The sequence below is a fragment of the Simochromis diagramma genome, unplaced genomic scaffold (assembly GCF_900408965.1).
Source record: "Simochromis diagramma unplaced genomic scaffold, fSimDia1.1 OVJJ01000026.1, whole genome shotgun sequence".
Classification (NCBI taxonomy): Eukaryota; Metazoa; Chordata; class Actinopteri; order Cichliformes; family Cichlidae; genus Simochromis; species Simochromis diagramma.
In genome coordinates, this window is record NW_024386985.1 from 1,943,802 (window position 1) to 1,971,009 (window position 27,208).

At 41.6% G+C, this 27,208-nt stretch overlaps 2 protein-coding genes across 3 annotated transcripts in view; one reads left to right on the forward strand and one right to left on the reverse strand.

The window, feature by feature from the left end:
- Positions 1-13,540, forward strand: part of si:ch211-51h4.2 — an 86,867-nt gene extending 73,327 nt beyond the window's left edge. For both annotated transcript variants that reach the window (XM_040039870.1, XM_040039871.1), the window contains 6 exons: positions 1,987-2,029; positions 4,580-4,694; positions 5,018-5,120; positions 7,610-7,679; positions 7,759-7,862; positions 8,102-13,540. In XM_040039870.1, the coding sequence (XP_039895804.1) occupies positions 1,987-2,029; positions 4,580-4,694; positions 5,018-5,120; positions 7,610-7,679; positions 7,759-7,862; positions 8,102-8,312 (646 nt within the window). In that variant the 3' untranslated portion in view covers positions 8,313-13,540. The remainder of the gene's footprint in view (positions 1-1,986; positions 2,030-4,579; positions 4,695-5,017; positions 5,121-7,609; positions 7,680-7,758; positions 7,863-8,101) is intronic.
- Positions 13,541-15,535: 1,995 nt separating this feature from the next.
- The window catches only part of tbl1xr1a (tbl1x receptor 1a), a 47,431-nt gene continuing 35,758 nt past the window's right edge, over positions 15,536-27,208 (reverse strand). Inside the window, exons 3-16 of the mRNA XM_040039875.1 lie at positions 23,969-24,072; positions 21,008-21,153; positions 20,577-20,802; positions 20,281-20,413; positions 19,747-19,888; positions 18,192-18,255; positions 17,845-17,942; positions 17,674-17,734; positions 17,473-17,594; positions 17,301-17,375; positions 16,940-17,067; positions 16,157-16,322; positions 15,964-16,065; positions 15,536-15,884 (exon numbers count right to left, since the gene is read on the reverse strand). Of these exons, the coding sequence (XP_039895809.1) occupies positions 15,858-15,884; positions 15,964-16,065; positions 16,157-16,322; positions 16,940-17,067; positions 17,301-17,375; positions 17,473-17,594; positions 17,674-17,734; positions 17,845-17,942; positions 18,192-18,255; positions 19,747-19,888; positions 20,281-20,413; positions 20,577-20,802; positions 21,008-21,153; positions 23,969-24,026 (1,548 nt within the window). The 5' untranslated portion in view covers positions 24,027-24,072 and the 3' untranslated portion in view covers positions 15,536-15,857. The remainder of the gene's footprint in view (positions 15,885-15,963; positions 16,066-16,156; positions 16,323-16,939; positions 17,068-17,300; positions 17,376-17,472; positions 17,595-17,673; positions 17,735-17,844; positions 17,943-18,191; positions 18,256-19,746; positions 19,889-20,280; positions 20,414-20,576; positions 20,803-21,007; positions 21,154-23,968; positions 24,073-27,208) is intronic.

Here is a 27,208-nt window from a genome sequence, read left to right on the forward strand (position 1 = left end):
GATGGTTCCAATCCCCCCGACAGCAGGGCTTTCTGATATTGGGCTGTGCACATCCCATATCGTGTGAAGCTTGCAGTTAGAAAACTTTCTATTTCTTCTCTTTAGTGATTAATAAGACTTTTTGAGTTCTTCAGTCTCATTGATAAGCATTTGCTTCTAAGGGTGGAGACGCTGCTGTACGTCAGCTTCAGTGAGGTAAACAATGTGGCGTACCTTTGTCTCATTGTTTCATTCAGCTCCCTAGTTTTGTTTCAGTTGAGTTGAAGGTTGTTCTCTTCACTATGGTGGTATGTTATATTTCACTGTTATGCAATTATGATGCAACTCCAAGTTTTCACGTGTGCACACCGACTGTTGTTGTCATATTCTCGAGTCTTTAACTTTCTCTAACCTCTTTTTACAGCACAACATTTAGTTCTGTTAGTTTGGCTGCAAAGAAAAACAACAGAGTAACTAATGAAACCTACAGCACATTACAGCAGCAGCAGACAAATGGCTGAAATTAGAGTTTAAAATGGAAACACTGATTCATAGGTTTAGCCCTGACCTGCCATATGCTTTACTACCATTTGTGGCTAATTTAATATTTAGGACAATATTTTCCCCCTGCTGTAGTATTCTTGTTTCTCCCCAGGAGATCCCTCTGCCGGCCGGGAGTTGGCCAGCTCCCAGCAAACCTGAGAGAGCCAGGCTCTATTTCACTGACTCCTAATGAAGATTAATTAATGTAGAGGGGAGCCATTTATAAATGATAATTACTATTAAAAACGTAAAGGGTCAGAAAGATTAATGTAGCATAAGACAGCGCAGGTATGTCAGTACAAAACCATATGCTCTGCTTCAAGTGTGTTAAATGTTGTTTCCCCAAAAGACAAACATCAAAGGAAATCGGTCAAATCAAGACATGCAACTTATCATATATACAGATACATACAAGTGTTACTGAATACAACATTTGATCATTATGGTTGCATTTAAAGTAAAACGAGCAGTGTACAGTTAAGGGCGGGGCTGTTAAAACTCCCCACCTCGCCTCTGTGACATCTGATTTTATCAGATGGTACATGCCTCCGTCTTTTATATACAGTCTGTACTCAAAACAGTCAAATGAACAGTGCACAAGACACATTTTTCAGACGTAAGCCTTTACTTGGTTTGTCTATGATACTGGGGTGTGGCCAGTGTCTGTTAAGCTAATGCACTGCCACAGTCATATCCATGGTTTTTATGTGCAAAAGAAGTGCAGATCAGAGTTTTTTGTGTCCTACGTGTGAATTAAACTGAATTGTGCATTCCATCTTTCGCTTCCTCTGTAGATAATCCTGCTCATCATACAAAATAAGGTCCTGGAAATGCAAGTGGAGGTCGGCTTGTTGACAACAATGTTTCTGAGTGGACAATGAAATGGATTGCAACTGTGCTGCTAGAATTTATGGTGTGGTTCTGAAAAGCTTCAATTGATGTGAACTTAATTTAGCATTATATTATGGTTTGTTTTACGCCACTCTAACCTTGAAGAGAAACTTCTTCACCTTTAAAGGACACACGGACTATATATATGTATGTATGGGTTAACAGGGAGAAAATCCTCCCTTAATAACATTCAAATCCCTTTCTGACTTACTCACTGATTCAATTTCTCTGTTCAGTGAGGTTTACATAGATGAAATATATCAGAGGAAATTGACTGAGACTGAATCATTTTATTACTTCTTTGTGGGGAATCTGATGAATTGTGTCCTAAAGGTTTTTCTCTTAAAAAGTAGTTTATTTGTTATTTCACAAAATTTCTAAGAAATGCTGATAAAGTGTCACTGCCGGCGTTAGACATTAGATAAAGATTTTTGTTGCTCGGTGGCACATTTACAGCTGTGGCTGAGAGACCGGTTAACAGCAGTCAACTCACCTCCTCACAGATCTGTAACACTGAGATAAACTTATTTTCTGTTTTTTATTTCCATGTATTTGTTTGTCTGCTCCCCTCAGGTCAGAAAAAGCAGGAGAGATTGCCACTATTCCACTGACTAAGGTATGACTATCCAACCCTTTTTTGTGTGCTTGTATTGGTCAACTGGAAAATTTAGATATTTTTTAAATATTACAGATATTGTGGATTAAATAATAATCATAAATTGTTACCTGTAGGAAGCTATTTGAAAGAAAGATCACACACCCCATATTTCATTTGATAAAGTGCTTTGGCTCATGCACGCTAGATATAAATAACAGCAACCTCCTGGCAACAATCGAGGGTTGCACGTTGGTTCCATTGAATTTTTCTGCTGTCTGAAACAGATTACAGGTAGTTGCAACAACCAACTGATTCACCAGAGGTGGAGCGTGCAGCACCCTCAACCTCAGGTCAACCGTTTTTAATACCAAGGCAACTGCGAAAATTCCCTGGGGAGCATCAACCTGTCTCTAAACAAACTCAGTTTGACTTGAAGTGACTGCAGTTACTCTCAGAACACAGATTGCTAACATGTTGCAATCACTCAGAATAACTCTGCACTGATCACCACAACTTGTCTGCAATCTGTCTTTTGCAATAGGGGATCTGACTCAGCTGGTTGTCAAGTGACTTTTTTTTTCTTTTTGTAGTTAAATTGCTGTCCTGCAGCAACAACGTTGCCATTTGTGTCTGCAGATGCAATTTTCACCTGCTGATCACAGTAATCCACTGTTATCACAAACAAGATTGCATGCGATCTTGTTTGTGCCCGGTGACCCCTTCAGTCACCGGGCGATCGTGGCTCAAGAGTTGGGAGTTCGCCTTGTAATCAGAAGGTTGCTGGTGCGAGCCCCGGCTTAGACAGTCTCGGTTGTTGTGTCCTTGGGCAAGACACTTTACCCGTTGCCTACTCCGGGGTCAGAGGGCCCGGTGGCGCCAGTGTCCGGCAGCCTCGCCTCTGTCAGTGCGCCCCAGGGTGGCTGTGGCTACAATGTAGCTTGCCATCAATGTGTGCGTGAATGGGTGGATGACTGGATGTGTAAAGCGCTTTGGGGTCCTTAGGGACGAGTAAAGCGCTATACAAATACAGGCCATTTACCGTAGGTTGCTGGGTAGCACACCTACAGCAGACCGACTCCCTGTCTTTACCATTTTATCGACATCTTGAAAAAAAACAGCATCCCTTTGAAGATGAAGCGCCTTGAGGCGACTTTTGTTGTGATTTGGCGCTATATAAATAAAATTGAATTGAATTGAATTGAAGACAGCAAACGACAGCGAGTTGTAGCAGATTCCCATCTTCGAAGCACATGCTGGGCCAGATAATAGTTTGTGTTGCGATCAACTGCAGGAAGATGTGATCACAGTGTGTTTGTATTCAGTACAATACAAGAAACAGTGATTTTACCCTGCTAACAGCTTCCTGTGGAGCTAATGGAAACATGCAGCAATTAGCTATAGTGCTTGGCTTGGCCTAGCTCAAAAACTAATTAGCAGTCAGATCGCGCTTTGGAGCCATCCTGACCTGATCTCTTTAGAGAGAAAATAACTCAGGAGAATAAAGCTGCACCAGGCAAAATGTAATGTAGAAATCCACACGTTATCAACCTAATGCAAAAATGAAGCTTCCTGACTGAAATTAAACTTTATACAAACAGATGTTCAAAAGTCTGCAGGATTTTGTGTGTCACCAAACAAGGATATCTGCTAAATTCAGTTCTGCATCCACCTGTGTCATCGTGTCATTTTGGCACTGCAGCTTATGGTGGTCTATAGTGCAACCAACAATAACATCACAGATAGACTTCTACTGTCACAGCTCGTGACAATAGACACGACAAAGTGTGAGCGGAGAGGATTCTGGTCCAAGTCTACCTTTATGCATGCACGGCTTTTCAGTGTACAAACAAGCACCAATAAGCTTTTCCAATGTGAAGACCTATACCTTTATAAATGAAAGAAACATGAAAAGGTTTCAGAGGAGCAGGTCCTCATATTTTGCAAGACCCTCACAAAACATCCTAAAAATCCCTGAAACATTACTGCGGTCAAAAACATGATCTCCAGCATCAACATTCCCTCTGAACGTGAGCTCTCCAGCTTGTTTCGACTTTAATTTCAGCCACGTAGTGGGGATGCTATCTGCGACATCCTGCTAGAAAGCTTTGATGTGCAGGCCATCTCTGAAGAATTGCGAGGCCTCTGGTTTGTTGGCTGCATTTGCTGTGATGGGCCGATAAAGGCGAGCAGACGCAGCGCTACAAGAAAACATCAGTCTGGACCAGAGCTCAGTATACAACATGTTACAGAGGGATGTCGTTCTCATTTAGCCTTTTGCATTATGTTTGATCACCTGTATCTGCAACAGGAAATTAATTTCTTTCTTTCTTTTTAAAAACAAAAAACATTAAAATATTCTTGTAAATGCAGCGATTGCATAAAAGTTCTGAACTTTATTCAGGTGAAATTCATAATCCTATAAACGTTGCAATAACACCGGCAATAAACGTAAGAAATTAACCATCATGTAGGTGTCACCTTAGGTCAGCTTGGTATATTAAGCTTCTTCTTGTGTCCTCATTTTCCACACCCACCGCCATCCATCACCCCCCATGACATTCCCTGTAGATCATTAATGAACGTTACAGGGCTTATTCATGGGTGGCTGAGCTGATCCAGGTGTTTATAGCCATCAGCGTCACTGTGTCCTTCCTGGTTATGGGATCTGCTATGAAGCACACCAGTAAGTTGACTAATTCCCATAAACTGCTCATGAAAGACGAAGGTAGACCCTGTGACATCACTATTGGTTTAAGAAAGTTGGTTTCAGTTTCAGAAAACGGCATCTTTTGGAACTTCGATATTAGCGTCATCTTTCAGCTCTGGATGTTGCTGTTGCTTTTGTATTTAATATTATAGGAGAAAAAGAGAAAGCTGTGGGTATGCTATTTACTAGTGGTTCATCTCTGTGGTACTGCCACAATTGTTGATGTTTCTCTTGTTTATGTCGTGATTTATACTGAAGGAATACGCTGTGTAATGTTATGTTTTGACTGTTTCTTTCAGTCGATGGTCTGGTGAGCTCACTGTGGAGCAGCAAGCTGGAGTGGCTGACTAAAGCCTGGGAGCCAAAGTTGCCAAATAAACAGCACATCTGCTCAGCAAGAAGGTGATGATGGGGAGTAAAAGCGTTTAGTTTTCATGTGCCAGAGAGCATCATCAGCATCAGCTGTTCACATGTAAAAGTTAATAGTTTAATCAGTTATGTAATTATAATTATAGTTTTGCTTTAAAAACAAGTTAAAGTTGGTTGAAGTTGCTTTTTCATACAAAAACTTTAGACATTTTCTGGAGAATCACGTGGGGATGTTTTCCACGGTTGTGCTCTCTAATGCATGCCCCCTTGCAGGAAGTGGTTTGCATATTACTGGAAATACTCCATGTGATTAAGGAGAGGGTGCTGCCTGGGAAGACCACAGAGGAAGCAGAATATGTGATTCCCTCTTGCTGGCAGTGCAGGCTGCTCAATTCTCACATCAGCACAGTCACTGCATACTGGGAACTGGGTGGTTCAAGATTCGCCGCTGATTACATCAGACGTTTGTGCTTTTATGTGGACGACCTCTGGGTGATGTGCACAGAATTCATAGTTCAGGGCTGCAGAGCACAGTTGAAAATGGCTTATTCTTGGAATTATATGATAAATGTAATATTTTTCTTTAATAGAAATAATTACACAAAGAGATGTCATATTACAACCGGGCTCCACAGAACCTTTCATGCAGACATCCAGGTGATTATCGCATCATCAGTTGGAACGTAATAGAAAAACTAATTTTGAGGCTGTTAAATAAAATAAAATGCTCGTCACGTTGAGATGACCTGCTCGTCCTGTCCATTCACTGTGATGAATGATCCAGATGATCCTTGATCCAGCGTGTCTCCTGGCTTCATTAAGGCTTTCAACATTTGTTACTGAAATACAGTTATTAATAATCTCCAAGGCTACAACACAACAGCGCTCAAAATGATGGCATGCTAAAGCTCAAATTCTCTTTGATCGTTTAAATAAAGCTAGTTAATTATGGAGCACATTTTTAATCCAGGTTTAACAGTAATTATGGGAAACCAGGCCTCTTCGTATCAAAGAGATTTTAGCTTAGAATTCATTTTTGTCCCTTTTTATTGAAGGTTCTCAACATATCTACATCTGATGGAAACATGACAGTAATTTACATCATCTGTATGTGTCAATTCTGTACTTATATAAAGGATGGTCCAGTGGGTCCTACGCTGAAGGACTGTAATTAATTTCTTTGCGTTTAGACGATTGAGCTGGGTCTGGCAGATGCTTCTGGGTCTCTTCACTCAGTTAGAAACTCTGCGAAGCAAAGCTGAGCGCAGCAGTGAGTGTGATCCTTATCCACAACACTCTCCAGCTGGTGGATGAGCAGTGGCACCCAGGTCACTGCTCCTCTCCACAAGGCTTCCAGCTGGTGTCCTCTCTTTTACACCAGAGCAAAGAGAAGACAATCTAACTTTCAGTTGTTTTTGTCTTGTGACCCCTCACTCCTTCTTTGTCAAGAGATTCAAGAGCAAGCAAGCTTGAAATCCACCATATTCATTCATACTACACCAAAGAAGTAATAACTGCAGAAAAGTTTCCGATTTTTCACTATCTACGCTAGAAATTTCGATTGATTTGTTTTTTTTAACAGTTGGTCCACACAGCTTAAAAAAAAGAAAGAAAAAAGGGAAAAAAGGAAGCAAAAGCTTTGTTTCTTTGTTAGAGGACAGTCTGGGCAATGAGCTACTTTTTCTGTAATTTTACACATTTATTACTTACAGTTTATTACAGAGTCGTGCTGACAGATTTCTATATAAGGACACTGAGACATGATTTTGAAATAGTACTTGTTTTCTCTCTTATGGGGATAATTCAGCAGGCTGGAGAAAGAAAGGACTTTCTCTCATCTGGACTGTATGTGGCCCATGATGTAAAATGACTTTAATATCTCTGCTTTAGATCTGCAGACATCCTATCATGCCATCAGTCTAACATCCTTATAAGATGTATATGAAGATTCCTTTGATTCAGCATAGCAGTGTCAAACACTGGAGATCAAAATTAACAGCGAACCTTAAACTGAGTTGCTCTCTGAGAAATAGCAGGTCCCAGACCTGTAGCTTCAAAGCCTGAAATAACTGCAGGATTTACAGGGGAGACTCTCGCAAACGTCTAAAACATTCAGTTAAAAAGTACTCGAACTACCAGGAGTCACTGCAGAAATCATGCGGCGCGTCCGCAGGTTATTACTTATTTGTCTCGTCGTGATTTTAGTTTAAAGCAAACATAAAAACTGCATCGGCCTATTGAGGAGATTCACTTTGGGCACAAGACTTCGAAGTTTCACTCCTCTTGCACCATATTTGCACCAAAAAGCCACTCGAACCGATTTCACAGGCTGTTTACTCAGGTTCTCTCTGTCTCTGCCTCTCTCCTTTATAATTTAATCTGCAGCGTGTTTTCTCTCCCCCTCCACATAAATGAAGAAGAGGACGATCTGTGACTTGACGTATAATTCATCTGAAACGCTCTTCAGACGACGACTGATTAAGTTAATTTCATGCTTCTTATTTTTTTTCTCTTCCTTCCAGCGTGGCCAAAGGATTCATGTCACTGCTCGGGTTCGTTGTCATCTTTATTGTGTCGGTGTGTGATCCCAGGGTAAATAACACACACACACACGGAGTAATGACTGCTGTCTGGAATTCTGCCAGTCATCCATGTTTTCCATCTGCTTCAGGGTTTTGTTGTCATGTTGGACAAAGTTGTGTCGTTCTCCCTCAACACTGAAGTGGGACTGTTTGTCTTCATCATGCTGAGAGAATGCAGAGAGGACAGATTCCAGTGAGTACTTGTGATGTTCAGGATTGGATTAACTTAAAAAAAAAACTTTAAGGCTTTATTTTGTTTCCAGAAACAGATTCGAGTTGGATTTTTGGCGGCATAGCACACAGTTTAACTGGCATACATGCTCCACCCTTTCTGTTGGAGCTTGTTTCAGCTCTTCGTTCCGGGCCGGGGAGGTTCGACCGTGATAATGAGAATAATAAATTCTCCCTCGCTCTCTCTGCTTGTCTTTCCAGACAGCTTGCTGTCCCTCTGCCACTGGGCGACTGCGTGTTCAGCCTCAGCTGGCTGCTGCCCACCTACTTCCTGTTTGCAGTAACCTACGACGTCCTGCAGACCCTGGCGGATCTGGCGCATTATCTGCATTTCTACAACCACGATCAGGAGCCACACATTTACAATCTGACGGGGAGTTTAGCAGCAGCCAATCTCTCCACCCTCCTCTGATCTAAGCAGCTAGTTAAGGCACAAACTGGTAGGAGTTAAAATTGCCAAAATGACAAGTTTAGCACCTTTGTTTGTTTTTATTTGTGCACTGCACTTTCCCAAAAACCGTGTACGTAACAATCTAACAGTCAGCTGAAGAGGGCTCTCTTTTGTTATCTCACGGTGGCCATCCTTGCTCAAGTTAGCGACACAGTAGAGATCAAAATTTCAGACTGTTTTTTTTCCTTTCAGTGGCCTTCATGGCATATTAGCTGTAGATTTAGGACTCATCTAGGAAGGAAATAAGGAAGTGTGGACCCAGTGTGTAACTAAAGTGATCAAAGTTAGATAAAAGTTTTTGTTGCTATAAAATAATAGACATCTAAAAATTACATTCCTGATGATCAAGAACTGTAGAAGCCGTCTTAATTGGAGCGGCTGGCAGATCCGCAGCGTGGATGTTACCAATTCCACGCCTGCTCCGTTTGATTTCGTCCCGCTGTTTCTTCATCTCGTCCTCAGTCTACTAACCGTAGTGGATTTCTTAGCCATAGCATTGTCCTCAGCAGTCAACCGGAGATTCTCGATTGGGTTTAGTTCAGGATTCAGGGTTTGCCATTTCATTATTTCAGGCTTAACAGCTGCAAGGAAGTGCTTTCCCGGTTCTGCAGAGTGATTACGGAGCATTGTCTTGCATAAATATTGTTGGCTGATTAGATGCTGATGTCAGGGAGGGAATAATCTGTGTTGAAGGAGCTTCATCGGGACATTAGCATTCACCTTGCTGAGGGGATGTGTAAGAGGCTCAAACTTTGCAGCAGAAAACATCCACCAAACCATTAACCTCCCTCCTCCAAACTTAACTGGCTTCTTCACACTGGTGTGGGTGCATTTGTTTTCCAGTTTGAGTGCAGAACATGATGCTTGCTGTGTGAACTTATTATTATACCAGTTCCTCTGTGTCCACGTGATCTGTTCCTCTGCAGATTTCAGTATACGCTTTTGATTTCTCCTGTTTCATGATTGGTTTGGTCCCTGCGGGCTTTCAGTCTGATTTCTGTATACCGAGAAAGGACCTTACACCTTTTCAGCCGAGAATCGGCATCAGTGTTGAATCAAATCTGTACTGAGACTTTTCTCCTCTTCTCCTTCGGCTTGTATAGACGGCCAGCATTTTAGAGGTAAACTGGTTGAATATTTTAGCAGTCAGTGCTCTTTGAACAACCGGCTCCTCTAATACATTCAGCCTCCACTTGAACCACAGCCATCAACAACCAGCAGCTCCCCATCTTTCAAAATGATTGCTCTCTATTTTTATGGTGTCTGTCAGATCCCAAAGCGTTCTCTAGTTTTGATCACAGTTCCTTCAGAAATTCTCATTAAAGTTTTTTTGCAGTTTTGTTGTACAGTATTTTCAGCGTTTTCAAATTCGACACTATGCCTCAATGACATCTTTTTATTAGTGTTAGGGTAACTTTAAATTTGAATTGTTACAGCCTTGACTTTATTCTCTAATTTTGGTCTCTACTGTACAATAGTGCCATTTTTCTGGGCGTGCTTAGTTCGTATTGAGTCGATTTCTTTTAACTCTCATTTTGAGTGTTTTATACAGCCTTTTAACCAGGCTGCAGCCAGTCTGTGCGATGGGTAGAGCACAGACTAACTGGGTAATATTTAGATTGGAAATCAGATTAATGTTCAAAAAGCGAGAGACAGATTAAATCCTACTGAGATGAAACATTTCAGCGTGCTTAGTTTTTTGCATCCAGTCTGACGGTAAATACACTTTGAAATTCTTAGTGCTGTGCAAAAGTTTCAAGCAAGTAAAGTGAGGATAGTTTGCAGTTATCAGCTGTTAACGTTTTACAGATTGTGAAGTAGGGCGAAACCTAAATCAAATCGGTGCTTTGCCTTTTAAATCAGCACCAGTTCATGTCGGTACACTTGCACAAAGTTCTTTTAAGTCATTTGGAAGGCAGGTTGTTCCAGGAATCCCAACAGTTCTCATGTGGATTTCCTCTGCCTGTGTCTTCTGTCTCTTCATGTAATCCCAGACTCACTCCATGATGTAGAGATCAGAGTTCTGTGGGTGTTACACCATCTGTTACAGGACTTCTTGTTCTTGTTGCAGCTGAAGTTAGTTTTTCATGACTGGCTGTTGCGAGGCATCTTCATGCTGTATAATGAATCTGGGCTGCTTTCCTGTATATGGTGTCTGATAAATGGGACTAAACATCAGAAACTTCTGCACAGTACTATTTATTACTTTGTTATAGATTTATTCCTTAACGCCTTATGCAGAGTATAAAAATGGCATTTATTTAAACAGTAATGTATAATAGTAGAGTAAGTTATATAGTTATGACATAGGCAGATCTCTTCTTCAGGGTTTTTCAGCCTTTTCTGCAGTCTACATTATTTTCATACTAATAATATTGCAGTGCACACACACACAATCATGTTTTCATATCAATGTGGGGACAACTAATTGACATAATGCTTTCTATAACCCTGAAACTAAAAACCGCATTTTGAATCACAAAAATGTCTTCAAACTCGTGGGAACGTGGATTTTGTTCCCATAAGGGCTGTTGGTCCTCACATGTATAGTAAACTTCCAATTTTTGGTCTCCACAAAGATATGTAAACTAGTACAGGCACACACACACACACACACACACACACACACACACACACACACACACACACACACAGAGGACTTAAAGGCAGCGTGTCACTGCACTCCACACAGCATTAGAGCGCACAATGAAAAGTTAGACTAGAGAGGCTCCCAGTGGTCTCTTTGCATGTTCACAAATGCAAGAACTTTTGGTTCAGGCATGAGCTCCATTTAGCCTCCCAATACACAAGCTAAACCTGACAAAAATGTGTATTTTATTATAACCAGTTGACTGATTACTCATGTCTAGGGCATGTACTATAAAGCATTTGGGGATTCAGGATTAGCCTGATGTTTAAGGGTTACAAAGGTAACTCACTTCTGACCACAGCAGGTTAAGTTGGAGATAAGAGATCAACTCATGCAGTGCAAAAAAATCACCACCTACCATCACCACCCCCAGAAGATCCCTCAGACCTCAGTAGGCACAAAATAACTGTATCTTTAGTTTTAAGAGACTATGTGAAGTCTTTCTCTCTGTGACACCATCAATAAGAAATAGAGAGTATTAGAAGCAACCTCCTGACCTGCTTTTTTAAGTGCTGGTTGCAAACAACTTTTAAGCCACTCTATTTTTCCATAAGCCTTAAAATACTGATATAATCCTCAGACAGGGCACTTAAGCCTTTTACTTGTTGACCTTGTATAAAATTTGTAAGTCAGCCTCCTTACTTACTGGCATGAGCTGCTTTTTTTTGCCAACTTTTCCGGTTTTACTGACCACGCAAAGCTTTGAAAGCCCACACACATTCATGTGGGGCTTATCCTACCACGCAGCTGCTGTGTTTAGGCCACAGTGTGAGTTTAATCTTGTTTAATTTCTCTAATAATCAAGTTTATTATTTAATTTTTACAATCAATGCCTCTGCTGACTTGTCTGGTCACATGATGCCAAACTCTGGGATGACCCCCATCCTTGTTACATAAGGAAAAGATATATCTGGGGTAGGTTGAACTTGCTTTGTGTTGCTTGACATGTTTACCTGGGACCTGTAAACCTACAAAGTCCAGCACATCCACGTCTTGTTGATTTCTGAGTTCTCCTACCCCAACATTACAGCTATTTAAATTAACAGGCTGTTGTCTGATGTAAGAAAGGTTTAGCTACTCTTTCAGCTTCAACCTACGCTTTTAGTTAACAGCGAGCAAAGAAAAAAAGTTGCTTTTGAGTCTATTTCTAACCGATGCTCATCAGAGAAAGATAAAACTGTCTCTGAAACCTCACAAAACTGGAACAGCGAGTTTCTGAGGAATCTTCAGGATTGATGATGCTGTTTTCCTGAGAACCGATTGGTCAGTAGACGGTGATTTTGTGCATGTTGATATCTTACCTGCTGCGGAGCAGGGTAAGCCTGCAGCACAAGTTAATATGCAGATGTGTCCTGGTAAGACAGTGGCAGTGAAAAGCCAGGGTCTAGCTTCATAGTACAGGCTTGTGAGCATTTCACTGCTTCGCTTTCATTTAATTTCGATGGGTCAGGGTTAGCGGGGAATGCAGCATGCCGCTTCGGTTTGATTGCTTTCTGCAGAAGCACCAGCCTGAGGACGTTTGAAATCAAAGATTTACTGTTTTATTAAAGTCGGCTATTTTTGTTTGACATATATTAAAAAAAAACATGTATTCATGATTGCCATTCAGTCGTATTCTTTGGCGTTATTTCAGCACCGGCACTCTACAGACACACAAATAAAAACTCAAAGCTCTTATCAAAATATATTTTATTCTGCACTTAAGTTTCACTGATCGGACTTAAATGATGACACATGAAAGTGATGCGAGCTGCAGAGAAAAACAAAGAGGCTCGGGGAGCCCATCGCAGGCGCTGCCGGGCTGACTCTGTGGCACAGACCAAATCAGGGGGACCCTGCCCGTGTGACATGTTGGGAGGAATTTCAGTACTTGAATGCTTTGAGTACAGGAAAGTTAAAAACAAAAGGAACAGGTACAAAATATCAGACTTTTAACACTAATGCATGAAAACCGTCAGCCCAGAAGTAGAAATTTATTATAGGGTAGAGAAGAAGAAATGAGTTAATTTGCAATTGTACAAACTTTTCTCAGAGGCAGAACTTCTCCTCGAGGCAGGTTTGGGTTTAATTAAACCTCTGAAGTTGCATTCATGGATGCACTTTTTTTGGCCAATTAGGATTTTGGTGGATTTTACCTCGAATGAGTTCTTTGGTTCGGAGGTTTAACTCGAGTATTGAGTTATAGTTGTCTCAGCTTTTATAGGTGTTTTCCAACTGTTACCCAGACGCACAGCAGGTGCCCAACAGAGTTGAGAGCTGATCGTGCGTTTCTCTCGTGGCTCATTCGTCAGTGATGTGAAGCGGCACGATTTCACGTGTGCAATAACACGCAGACACAAATATAACTCCATACTCGATCGCTGACCTGCGTCTGGAGCGACTCTCTCAAAGAAACATCTGTGTGACTCCCAACTTTATCTGGCTCAATTTAAGAATTACAATCTCGTGTTTAGTGGACTTTCAGGAGACAGCGATTCAGGGACAAAGCTTCCCGAATGGATTCAAGCAAAATAAAATAACTTTTTTTTTTTTATTAAAACATAGACAAATTTAGTGGTGATTTGCTCCTAGGAAAACGCTCCCCAGGCAAGGTGCCTTCAGAATGACAGCTCAGCTCAGAAAGCTTTTACATTACAGGGTCAACCTTTACTGTTTGCATCAGAGTAACAAAAAAAAATATCTTTAAAATTTATTCAACATGGAAATTAACACTGCCAATAAATCAATTCACATTTTTTTTTCTTCAGCTCTACAAAGAAATTACAAAAACTTTAAATTTGTCTTTAAAAGAGTATAAAACGTCTCGTCAGCAGGGACCTTCGGAATAAAATTTAAGCTGAATTTTTGGTGCATAAAACCAAGAATGACGATGAGAGGGCAGATGAGCAAAAAATACACTAAAGATGCAGCGTCATGTTTTACTTTTAATTCACCAAAACTGTCACGCTGTGACTTTTAGCCATTTGTTTGTGTCTGGTTTGTTTGTCCTTTGGTGCCTCTAATAAGTTCCTAACGCACTCGAGTGTGTTCTGATCCGCGCAGACAGCTCGTCCCTGGTCTTCTTCTTGTAAAGGGTCGCTCTGAGCGGCCCTCCGCTGCCTGCCGGGGAAATCTGAGTGACCATATTTAAAAAACTGTTTAAAAAAACCCTAAAGTTTCAATTATAAAAATATTTTAGGGACTTTTATGAAGTTACTGTTTGAATTCAACCAAGACAGCAAAGCCAAATAATTACTGTTTTCAGAACCAAGCTAGGAAAGCCACAACTGACCTCGCTCACCAGGTAGCATGATCAGATCGAGGCGGTATCCAAAGCTACTCCCTACCACAGACTTTCTGCCAGTTTCTTATCCTGAAATTTCTACTTCACGTAGTCCACCTAACAGTGGAATTATACACACCGTGCACAAATGCCGGCAACAGCACTGGTCACTTGCGGATTTTCAAAAGTCTCATTTAAATTTAATGTGAAAAGGGCCCGTGGTATGCGCACACTTCCTGTTAACAGTCAGACTGATCGGTGTTTGAAAACGGCCTGTTTACATCAGCGTCACTGGTACCAGAATAAAACTAGCTGAAACAAGTAGCTGCACAGCTAAACTTGCACACAATCTAACTTTAATTCTTCAAGCTAATGAAAATGGAAACTTTTCCATTCTGGGATCATCTTCCACGTTTAACTGTGTAACACTTTACTCTGTTTTCTTTGGCTCGGCCCTCTGCAGGTTTTTTTCTTGCCTCCGGCAGCACGGACACTGAAACGTGATGCCGAATTTTCTCACTCTTTCAGTCTCAGACAGCTGAAGTTGAATCCAATTAGAGATGTTTGCAGTGTTAAAATTGCCAAATGACACCTCGATAACTGTGTGTTTGAGTTGGAAATTCCTGTTGCTGTTAAGTTTCAAAAAACTGAAGACAACAGAAAGTTTTGATCAGCGGGGTAAAAGAATCCTGACCCGTTTTAAAGCGTGTTATCAATGCCATGTGCCTGCATGGAGGCACAGAGGGGGAACTAGAGTGTGTCTATGTATTAAGAACTGCATTTAACCATGAGGCCTACTCCCAGCTGCAAGTGGAAATCGCTGAAACACATGAAGAAGGAAAAGCCGTCGCTTTGCTGCACTGTTTGGAAATCGTGGCGAGGACGCTGCTCTTCGTAACGGTTTGGTGTGCGTGTTTGTGTGTTCGAGTGTGTCTGTTTTGTGTGTCTGTCGTCCTCCTAAACCTGTAAAACCTCACCAAGCCCCCCTCCCGCCCCGCCCCCCCCCCCCCGAAGATAGAAAATATAAAAACATTGAAACGAGAGTTCTGAAATTTAAAAAAAACTAAGTGCCATCCTATTTTTGTGGTGGAGATATGTCCGCACGATGAGATCCGACTAGTAACAAAGATCAACACTTTTTTCATACTTTTCATTTTGATGACGATGAGCATGGTTTAAAGATCGAAAAAAGCAAAACAGCTTCCAAATTTTGGTACATATACGGATCTGTAACTTCTTTTTTTTTTTTTTTTTTTTTTTTTTGTCTATCAGTTTTGTTTTTTGTTTTTTTCTTTTGTTTTTTTCTTTTTTCGCCGTGTCCCTCCTGCATCTCTTTAAGAGTCTGCGCAGACAGAGAGGGCCGCTTCCATCAGCACGTTTATCCATCTGTGTCTGTCCGTCTGTCTGTTCACCCCCGTGTCTGGACCTGCTGTGTCGGGTGCTTGCTTCCTGTTCCTGTTCCCTGCTTCCTGTTTGTCGGTGGGCGGGGCCGAAGTCGTAAGCGTGAGCAGTACGCAGGGCAGGGCAGGCAGGGACAGTCATTTGGCTATGTACACATTCATGGTCGGTCCATGGCTTCCAACAAACGGCAGCACTATTTCCGAAGGTCTAATACACACACCTGGAACAGAGCAGAGGTCCATCCGTTAGACTGAATCGATCACAAAAAATCATTAAAAAACAGTCGTGTGTGGACTTACAGATCCGTCTGATGCGCTGGCTCCCACTTTATCCCCCGCTGCATTCCAGCAAACCTCAAAGATTCCCCCTGTCCCTCTGTAACTGTGGACTAAAGCTCCCGTCTGCAGGCACAGTGCAAACAAGCGTTATTTTAATCTAACTACTTGTTTTATTTCAGACCTTCGAACAGTACATACACCGTCCTCCTCCTACCTGTGTATTCCAGATGTGCACGCATTTGTCAAAGGAGCCGCTAGCCAGATGGCGACCATCAGGGCTGAAAGCCACGCTGTAGACGGGCTCCTGGTGTTTGGTCAGCGTGTGAATACAGATGCCTCTATCCACGTCCCAAAGACGGACGGTGGAATCAAATGATGCGCTGTGGAAGGAGGGGCGGGTTCATAAATATCTCACATTGAGGGGAAAATGTGCTGAACTGCAGCTTTCACTTTGGCACAAACTGCAACACGTTTCACTCTCCTGTGTTAATTTAAAACCTGAGCGCTTTGTAAAACTTGGAGTTGATTTAGCTCGGAAACAACACTGTTCCATATGGACAAGCTAATGCTGAGTCAAACATATGTTTATTATTAGCTAGTTAGCTCATTAGCTAGTTGCACAGCAGATGATTATACACTGATGACGGATGTGAGGCAGTTCAAGTGTAGAGAATAAAGCACTAGTAAAGACTAGAGAAGCGTTATATAAACACCAGCCCTTTTTAATTTGAATGTGTATACTTTTAGCTTTCTAAACTGAGTGTCAGAGGTGTTGCTCAGTCAGCGGCGACATGTAGATAAACCAGACAGTATTAAAAAGGCCGTGCACACAATGGATCAGCTGCCACAGGCAATAGCAGGCTGTTCAACACACCATCATTTCCATTTAAATCAATGTTTAAAATCAAGTCTTGTCAGAGCTGAAGTGTCCTGATGTGTCCTTAATTACTTCTTGGGTTTCTAACACACACACACACACACACACACACACACACACCTGGCTAGCATGAGGTTAGCGCTGGGATTGTTTGTTCCAGGGCCAGTGGGACTCCATTTGATGGTGTAGATTTCTTTGCTGTGTGCCTGCAGGTCGTGGACACAGGCGTCCTGCTTCATACTCCAGATCTGAAGAGAAGCAAAATCCCAAAGAAAGTTAAAAGCTTTCTATTTTAGTTGAACTAATTATTAAAATTTAACCATTGCATTCAAGAAGCCTACAGAACGTCTTAATGGTTAGAAAGTTACTGTAATGCCTGAATGCTGATTTATAGCTCAGCTGTTTCCTAAATGTTTTAATCTCTTGTCATCATCATCAAGTTCTTCATTTGGAAGTGAGGAGCTGCAGCGATGCGACTCACCTTCAGCGTCATATCATCTGAGCAGGAGGCTAGGAGGTTTCCTGTGGGATCCCACTTGATTGCATTTACTTCATTCTGGAAGCAGAGAGGAGACGAAGGTTAGCTAAAGCATTATATATGTGAACGGTGTGTTTTGCTTTGGGAAGATGCACATGAACACAAATCTACTCACTGTGTGTCCCTGGAATGTTTTAATGGGTCGGTCCTGCCCCAGTTTACAGACGTGGATGCACATGTCTGTACTACAGGAGGCGAACGTGTTGTTACTCTGCCAGTCCACGTCAAGTGCCGGAGCTGTGGGCGGATGGAGAGAGGAATATTAGACAGGAACAAAAAATATTTTTTAGTTTTGTTGTGCGTCTCGTCTGTTTACCTGAGTGGAAAGGAAACTGTTGTTTGGCTTCTCCTGTATGGGCATCCCATATGATTGTTGTCTGTCAGGAGACATGTACACTTAGTGTGACTGCAGTAAAATATTACCTCGTGAGACAATAACAAACTATTCTTAAAGTTATTTCTCGTTGGAGCTGATTTACAGGTTTACCTTGTCTACGCCTGCGCTCAGGATAAAATTGCCTTTTTTGTTCCACTTAAGGGCAAAGATGGGACCTTTGTGCTGGCCGAGAGTACTGGCCAGGTTACCTGTGGAGCACAACAAGAGAACAACACGTGTCAGCTTTAAATGCAAAAACGGATTTAAAGGCCTGAAAAGAAATACAGTGCAGGGGAAAAAAATAACTGCATTCTGTAAACCTGCCTCTAGATGGAAGCATTGTTCAAGGATTAACTAAAAAGCATGTGGCAAACTATTCACGTCACAATTCCCAAAGCATTCCAGCGATTACACCACATTAATAAGTGTGAATGTAACATCAATTAAAGCCATCTCACCATCTTTTGTCCATATTCTGGCAAAGCCGTCATAAGAGCCCGTCGCTAACAGTGTGCCCTCGCTCTGCCAGAGAGAGAGAGAGATGTTTCCATATAAATGAGAGCCTGATTTCGACACATTTACTGACCCAAGTCCTGTTCTTCAGTTACAGTATGTGTCCAAATATTTCAGGTCGAATGAGCGTCAGCTGGTGTTATAACAGAGGTCTGTTTTCTCCATCAGCGTGGATGCTTTCCAGGAAATTTCTGACTCTGCCTTTGGCTCTGGTTTATGTCCCAGAGGCTGGACTGAAGGAAGAATGCATCGTCTGATAACTCCAACGGTTAAAATACTCAGCACACGCTGACAATTCAGTACTTTGCTCTTTATATCTACCTAAATGTTGTCATTTTATAAGATGGTTAAAAAAACCTGTTTAGTACCTTCTTTGGAAATGCTTTAATAGGCCTCGAGGATTTCAACACCCTCGCCACAGTCTCAATCTGGTGACTGATCTGGCTAGTAAGACTTCCTGGATTTTGTGACTGCTTAAAGTTTTGGTTGATAGAGTGGGTGTGGGCATGCTGTCTTGCTGGAGCATGGAGGCCAGGCCAAAGTGACTGGAGAAACATGCGCACATTAAAAAACCTGAGTTTACTCTGTAAAGTTCGGTCAGCTGCTGCCATCCTCTGCGATCACAAATAAAGACACATGGGGCAGTTCCGGAAGCACCAACACAGGCCTCCATGTTTTACTGATACTTCCTTTCTTTAAGTTCTGATTGAGCAGTCACTACAGAACAACAATATCCCACCTGAAGCTAATGCACTGCCATGGCAACATGCTGCTTTTGCCAGAGTCGACTGATGCAACGTAATAAAAACGCACTGGCGTGTCCTGGTTGAACAATAGCACTGACAGGCAGCTGACGATGCTTAGGTTTCATCTATGATGCTGATTGGCTAATCCCGCTGCTCTCATTAAATGGCTGGGATTGTGACTGCATTACATATTACCTGATAAAGAGGCGAGGCTTAAATGCTCAACCCCAGGCAAATGCTCATAGGCAGAAACGTTCAAAAAACATGAGTGAATGAACCATCCATCTACTGCCACACAACAGTGGTGACAATCAGCCTATTTCGTAAAGTAGCAAAATGCACAGCAGGAGCCTTAAATTAAAGTTGATAGTGGATTCTTTTTCTTTCACATATCTTTTTATATCTTATCTAACATCAAACGTTATTACTACCACACTCTTGGAGGGCACTGCTGACAGGACTGTGCGTGGGGTGCAGCCTGTGCTTAGCCTGTTTTTGTTTTAGGATGCATATCTCGTGCTGAGGTGTTCACAACAATAAGCGTTAGCAACAAAAGTGTATCTCTGATTCATCAAAAAGGGGTTTAAAAATGACACCAAACTACCAGAATCCTTTTAGAAAACACATCAAGCAGCCCTTTGAAATTCGAAAATATCCCACAAACTTCTCGAGGTTACAGATTGTGACTTAATCCACACGAGCAGGGTGATTCGTGTTACATTCGGTGTGTTTGTGTGTGCCTGTGTGTACTCACATTCCAGTCTAGTGAGGTGACGTCTTTGTTGCTGGGGACATCTTGTCCTCCCTCTCGTATGCAATGCCTCAGGACCAGCTGTGTGGAGCTGCTTGTACTGTTCTCACTCAGGTTCCAAATACGAGCCGTCGAATCGCCAGACCTGAGACACACACACACACACACACACACACACATCAGACTGCCATCTGAAAAAGTAACCTACAACATTACAGCACATCCTTACATATCATTTGTACAAAGCAAAGATCTCTGTAATAAATCTGAAGCATCACTTTATTGCTCATGTATGGGCAGAACATCTGCATTAAGTGTTGATGTGATCTTGACTGAAATTAAAATAGGGTTGTGCTGCACTTTCATGTAATACCAAGTTGTACCACCAGATGGTGCACTGAGACAACCAGGCAAGTCCTAAGACTACATTCAGGTCAAACTGGCACTAAGCATTAATTCATGTTTAGTCTCTTTTTTCAGCTTGTTTGCTTCATGACTTGAACATTAACGTGGTACAAAAGTGGAAGGAAGGCTCACCCTGATGCCAGCAGATCGCTGACTGGGTTCCAGGCACAAATAAAGACTTCTGACTCGTGGCCCCTCAAGACCATGGCTTTGTTCTGAGGGATCTCTACATCGCCGTCCACTTCCATCAGGTCAGCATGATTATCTGAACACAGAGTTGATGGATCAGGCATGAAAAACCACAAAATTCAATGAGTGAATACATAAAAAATGTAATAATATTCCATCATTTTAATTGATAACATAAATACAAGTCTCTGTTAAAAGAATTCCCCAATCCCAAAAATCATACGAATCATTTCGCTCACTTGCTAAGGCATGGGCTCCATTCTCCTCCCCATTGGCAGTATTCTCTCCGTTCTTGGCATTGCCAGCGATAGTGCCCCCAGTGGTCGACGCCGGCGCTGAAGCTGCAGCCTGCTGCTGGGCCATTTTGTCCCGGTAAGCCTGCTGCCTCGTCTGAACGACGTCCGGCATCACCGCATCGATCAGGGACAGGGACTCAATGGGCCGGCCGTCAAATAGCGTGCCGTCCTGCGGAGCCAGAGAAGAAATCGAGTTGGAGCGGAAACACAGAGGAAGACAAGAAGCTGGTGAAAGAAGCTGACAGGAAGCTGTCTATATTACATTTACAGATTCCCTTTGATATCAGATTAATATGGGGATGACATCCTGATAGTCCGTTTAAGAAAGACTTGAATTATTATCTGATGTTAAAGGGTCTTTGTTTGTGTCCCACCTCATTTATGCTGACTTCAGCCTCCACGTACTGCAGGCCCTTCTGGATGATGCTGATCAGGGCAGCAGGGGGAACCAGAGCACCATTGATGTTGGACTGGCTAATGTGGCTCTCTATGCCAAAGGTAAATGCTGAGTGGGAGAACCCTAAAGAGGAGAAGAAAAGAATATTAGTAAATAATACTCCCTTCGATTTCAACACAGTGAAGAACTACAAGTTGTGGCGGTTTTTTCAGTCTTAATTGCCTTTTAACACTTTTTTTAAATAAAAGTCAACCCTTTTTTCCTTAAGTTTTTGTGGTGATGAAAGTTACTGACCCTCCGCAGAGTCGACGTATTAATGAAGAAAATGCTCGACCTCTGACTTGTTAGTAACATGTTTGTGAAGTCGTTGCTGTTGGAGAACAAGAACTGCTGCGTCACAACCGCATGCCCCCCTGACCTCTGTCAATCTGCAGGTAACATCTAGACCTAAATAGTGGACTGACCTACTGCTGAGATGCTGCGTTCACGGGAACTGGTCAGACATACAAGGCTTTGTTTATGGCTGCCACTGACATGTAGGCATAAAAGTGCTTTTGTACAAACGTGGTGACGTTTAAAAGGTATCCCATAAACAAATGGAATGATCTAATCCAGACATCTCCGTCTTTCTGTTCTGATGTACATCCTCTCATTAGGATATAAACGGTAATAGAAATGTTAATATTGACCATTTATGTTTGAGTAAATTTTAGCTACCCATGTGTGGAGAAACAGGACAAAAGCTTTGACTGAAGTTAAATCTCATAACCATCAGCTCTCTTGTAATGATGATTTATCTTCATTCATTGTTGGACTATAAATACAGAACAAGAAGCTTTTGGCTCAGGGTATCAGTTATCCATATATCTGCTGGCTGCAACGCTGGCCCCGAAGGCAAAATCTGAGAACACAAATCCAGAAATACTTGCCAACTAATTTCATCACCGCCCATATTTGCTTAAATGTAAGAAGCTGTGGATATTTTTCTGTTATCATGTGATTATTGTTAAGCTCATCCTTCATTTAGACAGCTGGTCACCCTTTTAATTTTAGAGCTGGTCGAATTACTTCTCCTTCTCTTAATAATATTTCTCAAAACCTCTGATTCATTAGTTGTAGATCCACAGCTGAGACGACTCATCTGTGTACACAACGAGTCTGATCTCAACAGGTCCCACTCTTTGCAGCCAAAGTTTTCCTCATCACTCGGCAGCAGAGCAGTTTTGTTTAAGTCTGCCTTTGGTTACATCCTCAAAGTGTTGCCTTCCAACAGATCGGCTCCAGTTCAAATATATCTGATCAACCATCTAAATGATCATCCTTATGATGGTCCATAGCTAATCTGTCATTTCTGCTGTGATGTCTGCAAAATGGTTATTCCAGATAACTTCTGCCTTTACTTCAAGTCAGGACCAAACTTATATAAAACGAAATGCAAATGGCTCTTAATGATCTTACTATTTACCACATTGACAATTAACACTAAGGCAGCATTAAGGGTTAAAACCAGTCCAAATTCTTTCCGCACCAATTGAATGATGAGTGCCTGTTTTCCCCGGTGTTAAAGTTCAACGTCCAGGCATTCAAAAAAAGAGGATTTAGAAGAGGTGGAAGTTAGCGGTAAGTTAGCTAGCCGTTTAACATCTAGAGCTACGTACCACGTCCTGAGTGACTAAATACCAGCAGAGTTTGGGCGGTGGGCGAAGTTGGGCTAGTTGACCTGGTAGCTAGCTAGTGCTGTGGTTAGACCCATATAAACACACTGGCACAAGGAAGACACTGCATGAAGGTTAAATTGTTCTCAATAACGGGCAGAGACAAACACCATCATAGAACAGGAAGAAGATATACACAGATAAAACTTGAACCAACAGCACATCTGGTCCGTCTGCAGCACGAGGTCATTAGCATGTTGCTATGTAGTTTGGTTTAGTTGCTATTTAGAAAAGACAAATTGCAAAGTGACACTATTCAGTTAGTGTGTATTTGGTGTTTGGGACACCAAACTGGGGGCTCATCTTATAGACTTGCTGCACATAAGCAGTAAAAACAAACTGTAGTGGCGCAGAATGTGAGGTGACCATTTTGTCTTTTTTTGACAGACAAAAGCTGCACATTAAAAACTGTGATTGATACATCGCTTAACAAGCTAAGGGCCTCCTTAACCTTCACCGCTTTTCTCCTGGTTTCTCCTTGTTTCCCTAAATCCATACAACACAGGTGGTAGGCATGATGTTATTTCGACCCATCTGATTAAGCGATGGACAGACACCGGTCCGGCTGTATGATTCATTCTGACTGTGTGATGACGTCTGTCTAAAACACTGCGGGCAGCCTGTGCTGTTTGTCCTCTTTTAAGCACTCTTGTTTACAATGGCGTCATTATATTCTGCTTTTAAACAACAAGCAGCACCACACTGACCGTGTTGTGTATACAAAGTGACAAAGATGACCCAACAACCTGACAGGCAGCTTGGGCATCTGCTGACTACCCTACCGCCTATAGTACGACAAGGAAAAAAAGAAACTGATTTCTCGTCTTATAAATGTAATGAAAACAGATCCTGAAAAAAAGGATTAAATTCCACCCAAACAAATAAATGATTATATATCTTCGAAGAGACGATTTTTAGAAATATCACAAACTGTCTTCTTGCTCAATTTGTGTTTAATTCAGTCCCTTCTTAAAAAAAAACACAACAAAAAAACATGATAAATTGTTGATGATAATTACTTTTTTATAACAAACTTTTAAAGAGTACTGTTGATTCATACAGCTCATTTTAATCATCATTAGTGAATAAAAACACACATTTGTTGTGATGAAAACTAAGTCTGTTAATGAAAACTATAATGAGCCATGTTGGTAGAAAAGCAAAGAACTATTACAAAAACGATAAAGCTTTTCATGAAGAGGAGAAGAACTGGAGCTGGATACCTGACTCCTGTAGGTATCTGTAGACCAGGAAGTTGACCTCATCACTGCTAATGCTCATCTTTACTCCTGTTACACCATGAGGTCAGCACACACACACACCTAGCCTGGAAAACAGAGAGAGGTTCATCAGTGAAGGGGAAATCTCACCAGTTATTTAAGCTCAAACACAAAGTCAGTTTACAGCTGATGTTACTGTGGAAAAGGAAATTACTGCAGAGCTTGCGCATGTACAGAGCTTTAAACTGGACCTCCTCGATCACACTTAATCACGTCACTGGTAGCAAAGTACATAGCCTACAGCTGCCTCAGTGCACAACATGATCACATGACCCTCGTCTTGCAGGGCCTCGGCTAAAACGAAGTAAGAAAGAAAGTTTAGCACCAGCAATTTGATTACATTTTAAAAAAACAACAATCACATTGAGGCACTGATTCATGTATTTACTGAGAAATAGAATAGAATAATCCTTTAATTGTCCCACAAGGGGAAATTTGGTTGTAACAGCAGCCAAAAAGACACATATACAAACAAACAGTACACGGAACAGAAACATACACAATTTTTCTTACATATTTACATTAAGGACAGTGATTACTATATACAGAGAGTACTGTACAGTTATTAAATTAAATTAAAATAACTACAGGTAAGAGGCAGAAAGCGTGTCTACATGCCTGTGAGTCAAGACATCTGATGGAGTGTCATTGTTTTACTGTTTGTCTGCATTTTAGTCACTCTGGTCGTGCTATGCTCATGAGCACTCTAAGTGGCTTTTACTGTTTAATATTTTATCTGATTATGTCATTGTTTGATCATTTATGTGCTTCTGACTTTGCTCTGTGCTTAGATCCTTCTGCGTTTACGTTTCTTGTTTGTGCCATCAGCCTGCCAGGGATGAAGAGTAGCCTGTATGGCTAAATGTATGGCACACTGACATCATTAATTAAAACAAGCACCAAACTGACAAAAATAAAATAAAATAAAGGCTGCAGCTTATATCTTAACAACAGGCAGATTAAACACATGCTATTGCATTGGTGCTAACTAAAGCTGGACCAGCAGTCTGTTTAGTTTACATCAGTTGACGTCTTTATTTTTTCGATGTGATCCAGACCATGCTGGCTGTACGTTAATATGTGTTACAATTACTTCTCAGTTGGTGTTTTATTCACAGTGTGCCCACACCCCAAGCTGCTCTGTTCCCTCTGACCACATATTTAACATCTGATGCAGTCATCTGGGCACCGGCCCACTACAAACTACTCGACTGAAAAACACGAGCGGGAAGGAAATCAGCAGGACAGAAACACTTCTGCTGGTAGGACTCCTTTCGTGTGTGCGCCCAAGCACATGTCACATGATTTGACGTTGCCTTTGTGTGTGAACTAATATGGCTGGGAACCGCAAGTTTAACAACTGCGGGGTTAACAAGTGCAGAGAGCCGATTCCAAACAAGGACCAGTTCAAAGCCTGTTTCCCCCAGAGAGTAATCAGGCCTGGAGCTCCTCGCCTGGAGCACCCCCACCCGCCTCCCAGCAGGAGTCTCTCTGTGCATTTAATGGTAGTTAAGTGATTGAAACTCTCCTGGGTACTGTGGACACATTTCTTTTCAGAGGATTTTAACCTTGCGTCATCTGGAACAGCTCAACATCTCCGTACACTGAGCAGTGGTCTTAGCATTGCTGGATGCTGAGCTGAGGGAGGGGGGAGAAGTTTCCTTTAATGACAACCTGATAAACCGGTCGCAGCGACGAAAAATAAGACACAATTACACACTACAACTGTGAAACATCAGTATTGTAGTAGAGTAGAGCAGATCCCAAAAAATTCAATTACTCATGGATTTCTTCCTTGAGCAGATATTCTGTTTTTCATTCTGCTGTTCTGATAAAGATCTAACGGCAGAAAAGGACATTTAAAAATGACAATGTGATGCCACTACCTTTTTGTTGTTGTTTGTTTTATTTCTATCCAAACACCATTTTCTTAACTGCTTATCCAATTCATATCCCCAGCTATTACCGAGTAAGAGGCTAGATGCACCATGGCACAACACAAAATTGTCAGTTGGACGTTAGTCGGGTTAACCAAATGAGCACGTTATTGGACTGTGAGAAGAACCAGGAAGGAACCACAGAGCCAACATTAAACTCCACACATACAGTTAGGGGTGGGCGGTATAAACTGTATTTGGTAGAAACGATATGAACAGCTTCGCCTGTTTTGGTCAAAAGCATTGCAGCGGCTGCAAACAATATCATCTGCAAATTATGCGGCGACAGTAATAGCAAAGAGACGAAGCACGTTTTGGAATATGAGGAAAGCCAAAAACTGCACTTCCTCCACTTCCGTACCATTGATTTATTAATGTTGAATTCTCTCGCAGCTGCTCTATTCCCATGTTGTTGCAGTATAATGACTAACCTTCTATAGTGGATGGATTATCTCAGTTGTTCTCCTGACTGAAGTTTGGTCCATTTACAGCATCCTGCCATGTGATTACATTTGTCCCTAACCATCGGGAACACTCACTTTAACTTTTATTGAGTAGAAAAAAGTTAGCGCTCATCCTCCTGCTTCACTGTGTTTGTTATGCTAACATAGTTGTGTCGCTAGCGATCACATAGCACATCATTATATACCAGCTAGCCCAACTTCAGTAACCCTAAAAGTCACTGCTGTTTAGTTTTCTGTCTTCATTTATGTTGGAAGTGATAGCAGAGCTGTACGTTTTAATTTTTTTTAGAAATCTCTCAGTCATGAACATGCTATATCATGTTTAGGTAACTAGCGAAACTAGCGTGCTAACTTCCGCTAACTTCCTGCTAACTTCTAACACTGTTGTATTTAATAAATCCTGTTTTCATGAATGCCTGGAAGTTAAACTTAATTGTTACACCTGGTAAAGCAGCAACACTGACTGTTTTATTAAAGATGAAAGAATTTTGACAGTTTTTAACTCTCAGTGAAGACGCAGTGTTCATTGACTTTGGGACCTGAAGCAGACGGAGTTTTGGACCCAGATTACTCCGTGAGGCTCCTGACTACGGTAGCCGTAATGCTCCGACAATCCATCAAGCGGTACGGCTTCGTAGCTTACCAAAGTTGTAGTAAAACATTTGACAGATTTTTGAGCGCCGTGTACCACATAAAATCGTTCGCAGTCAGTAAGCACAACCAGAATTCATATATAAGGCGCACCGGATTATAACCCATATGGAAAAGAAATAGTAAAAACT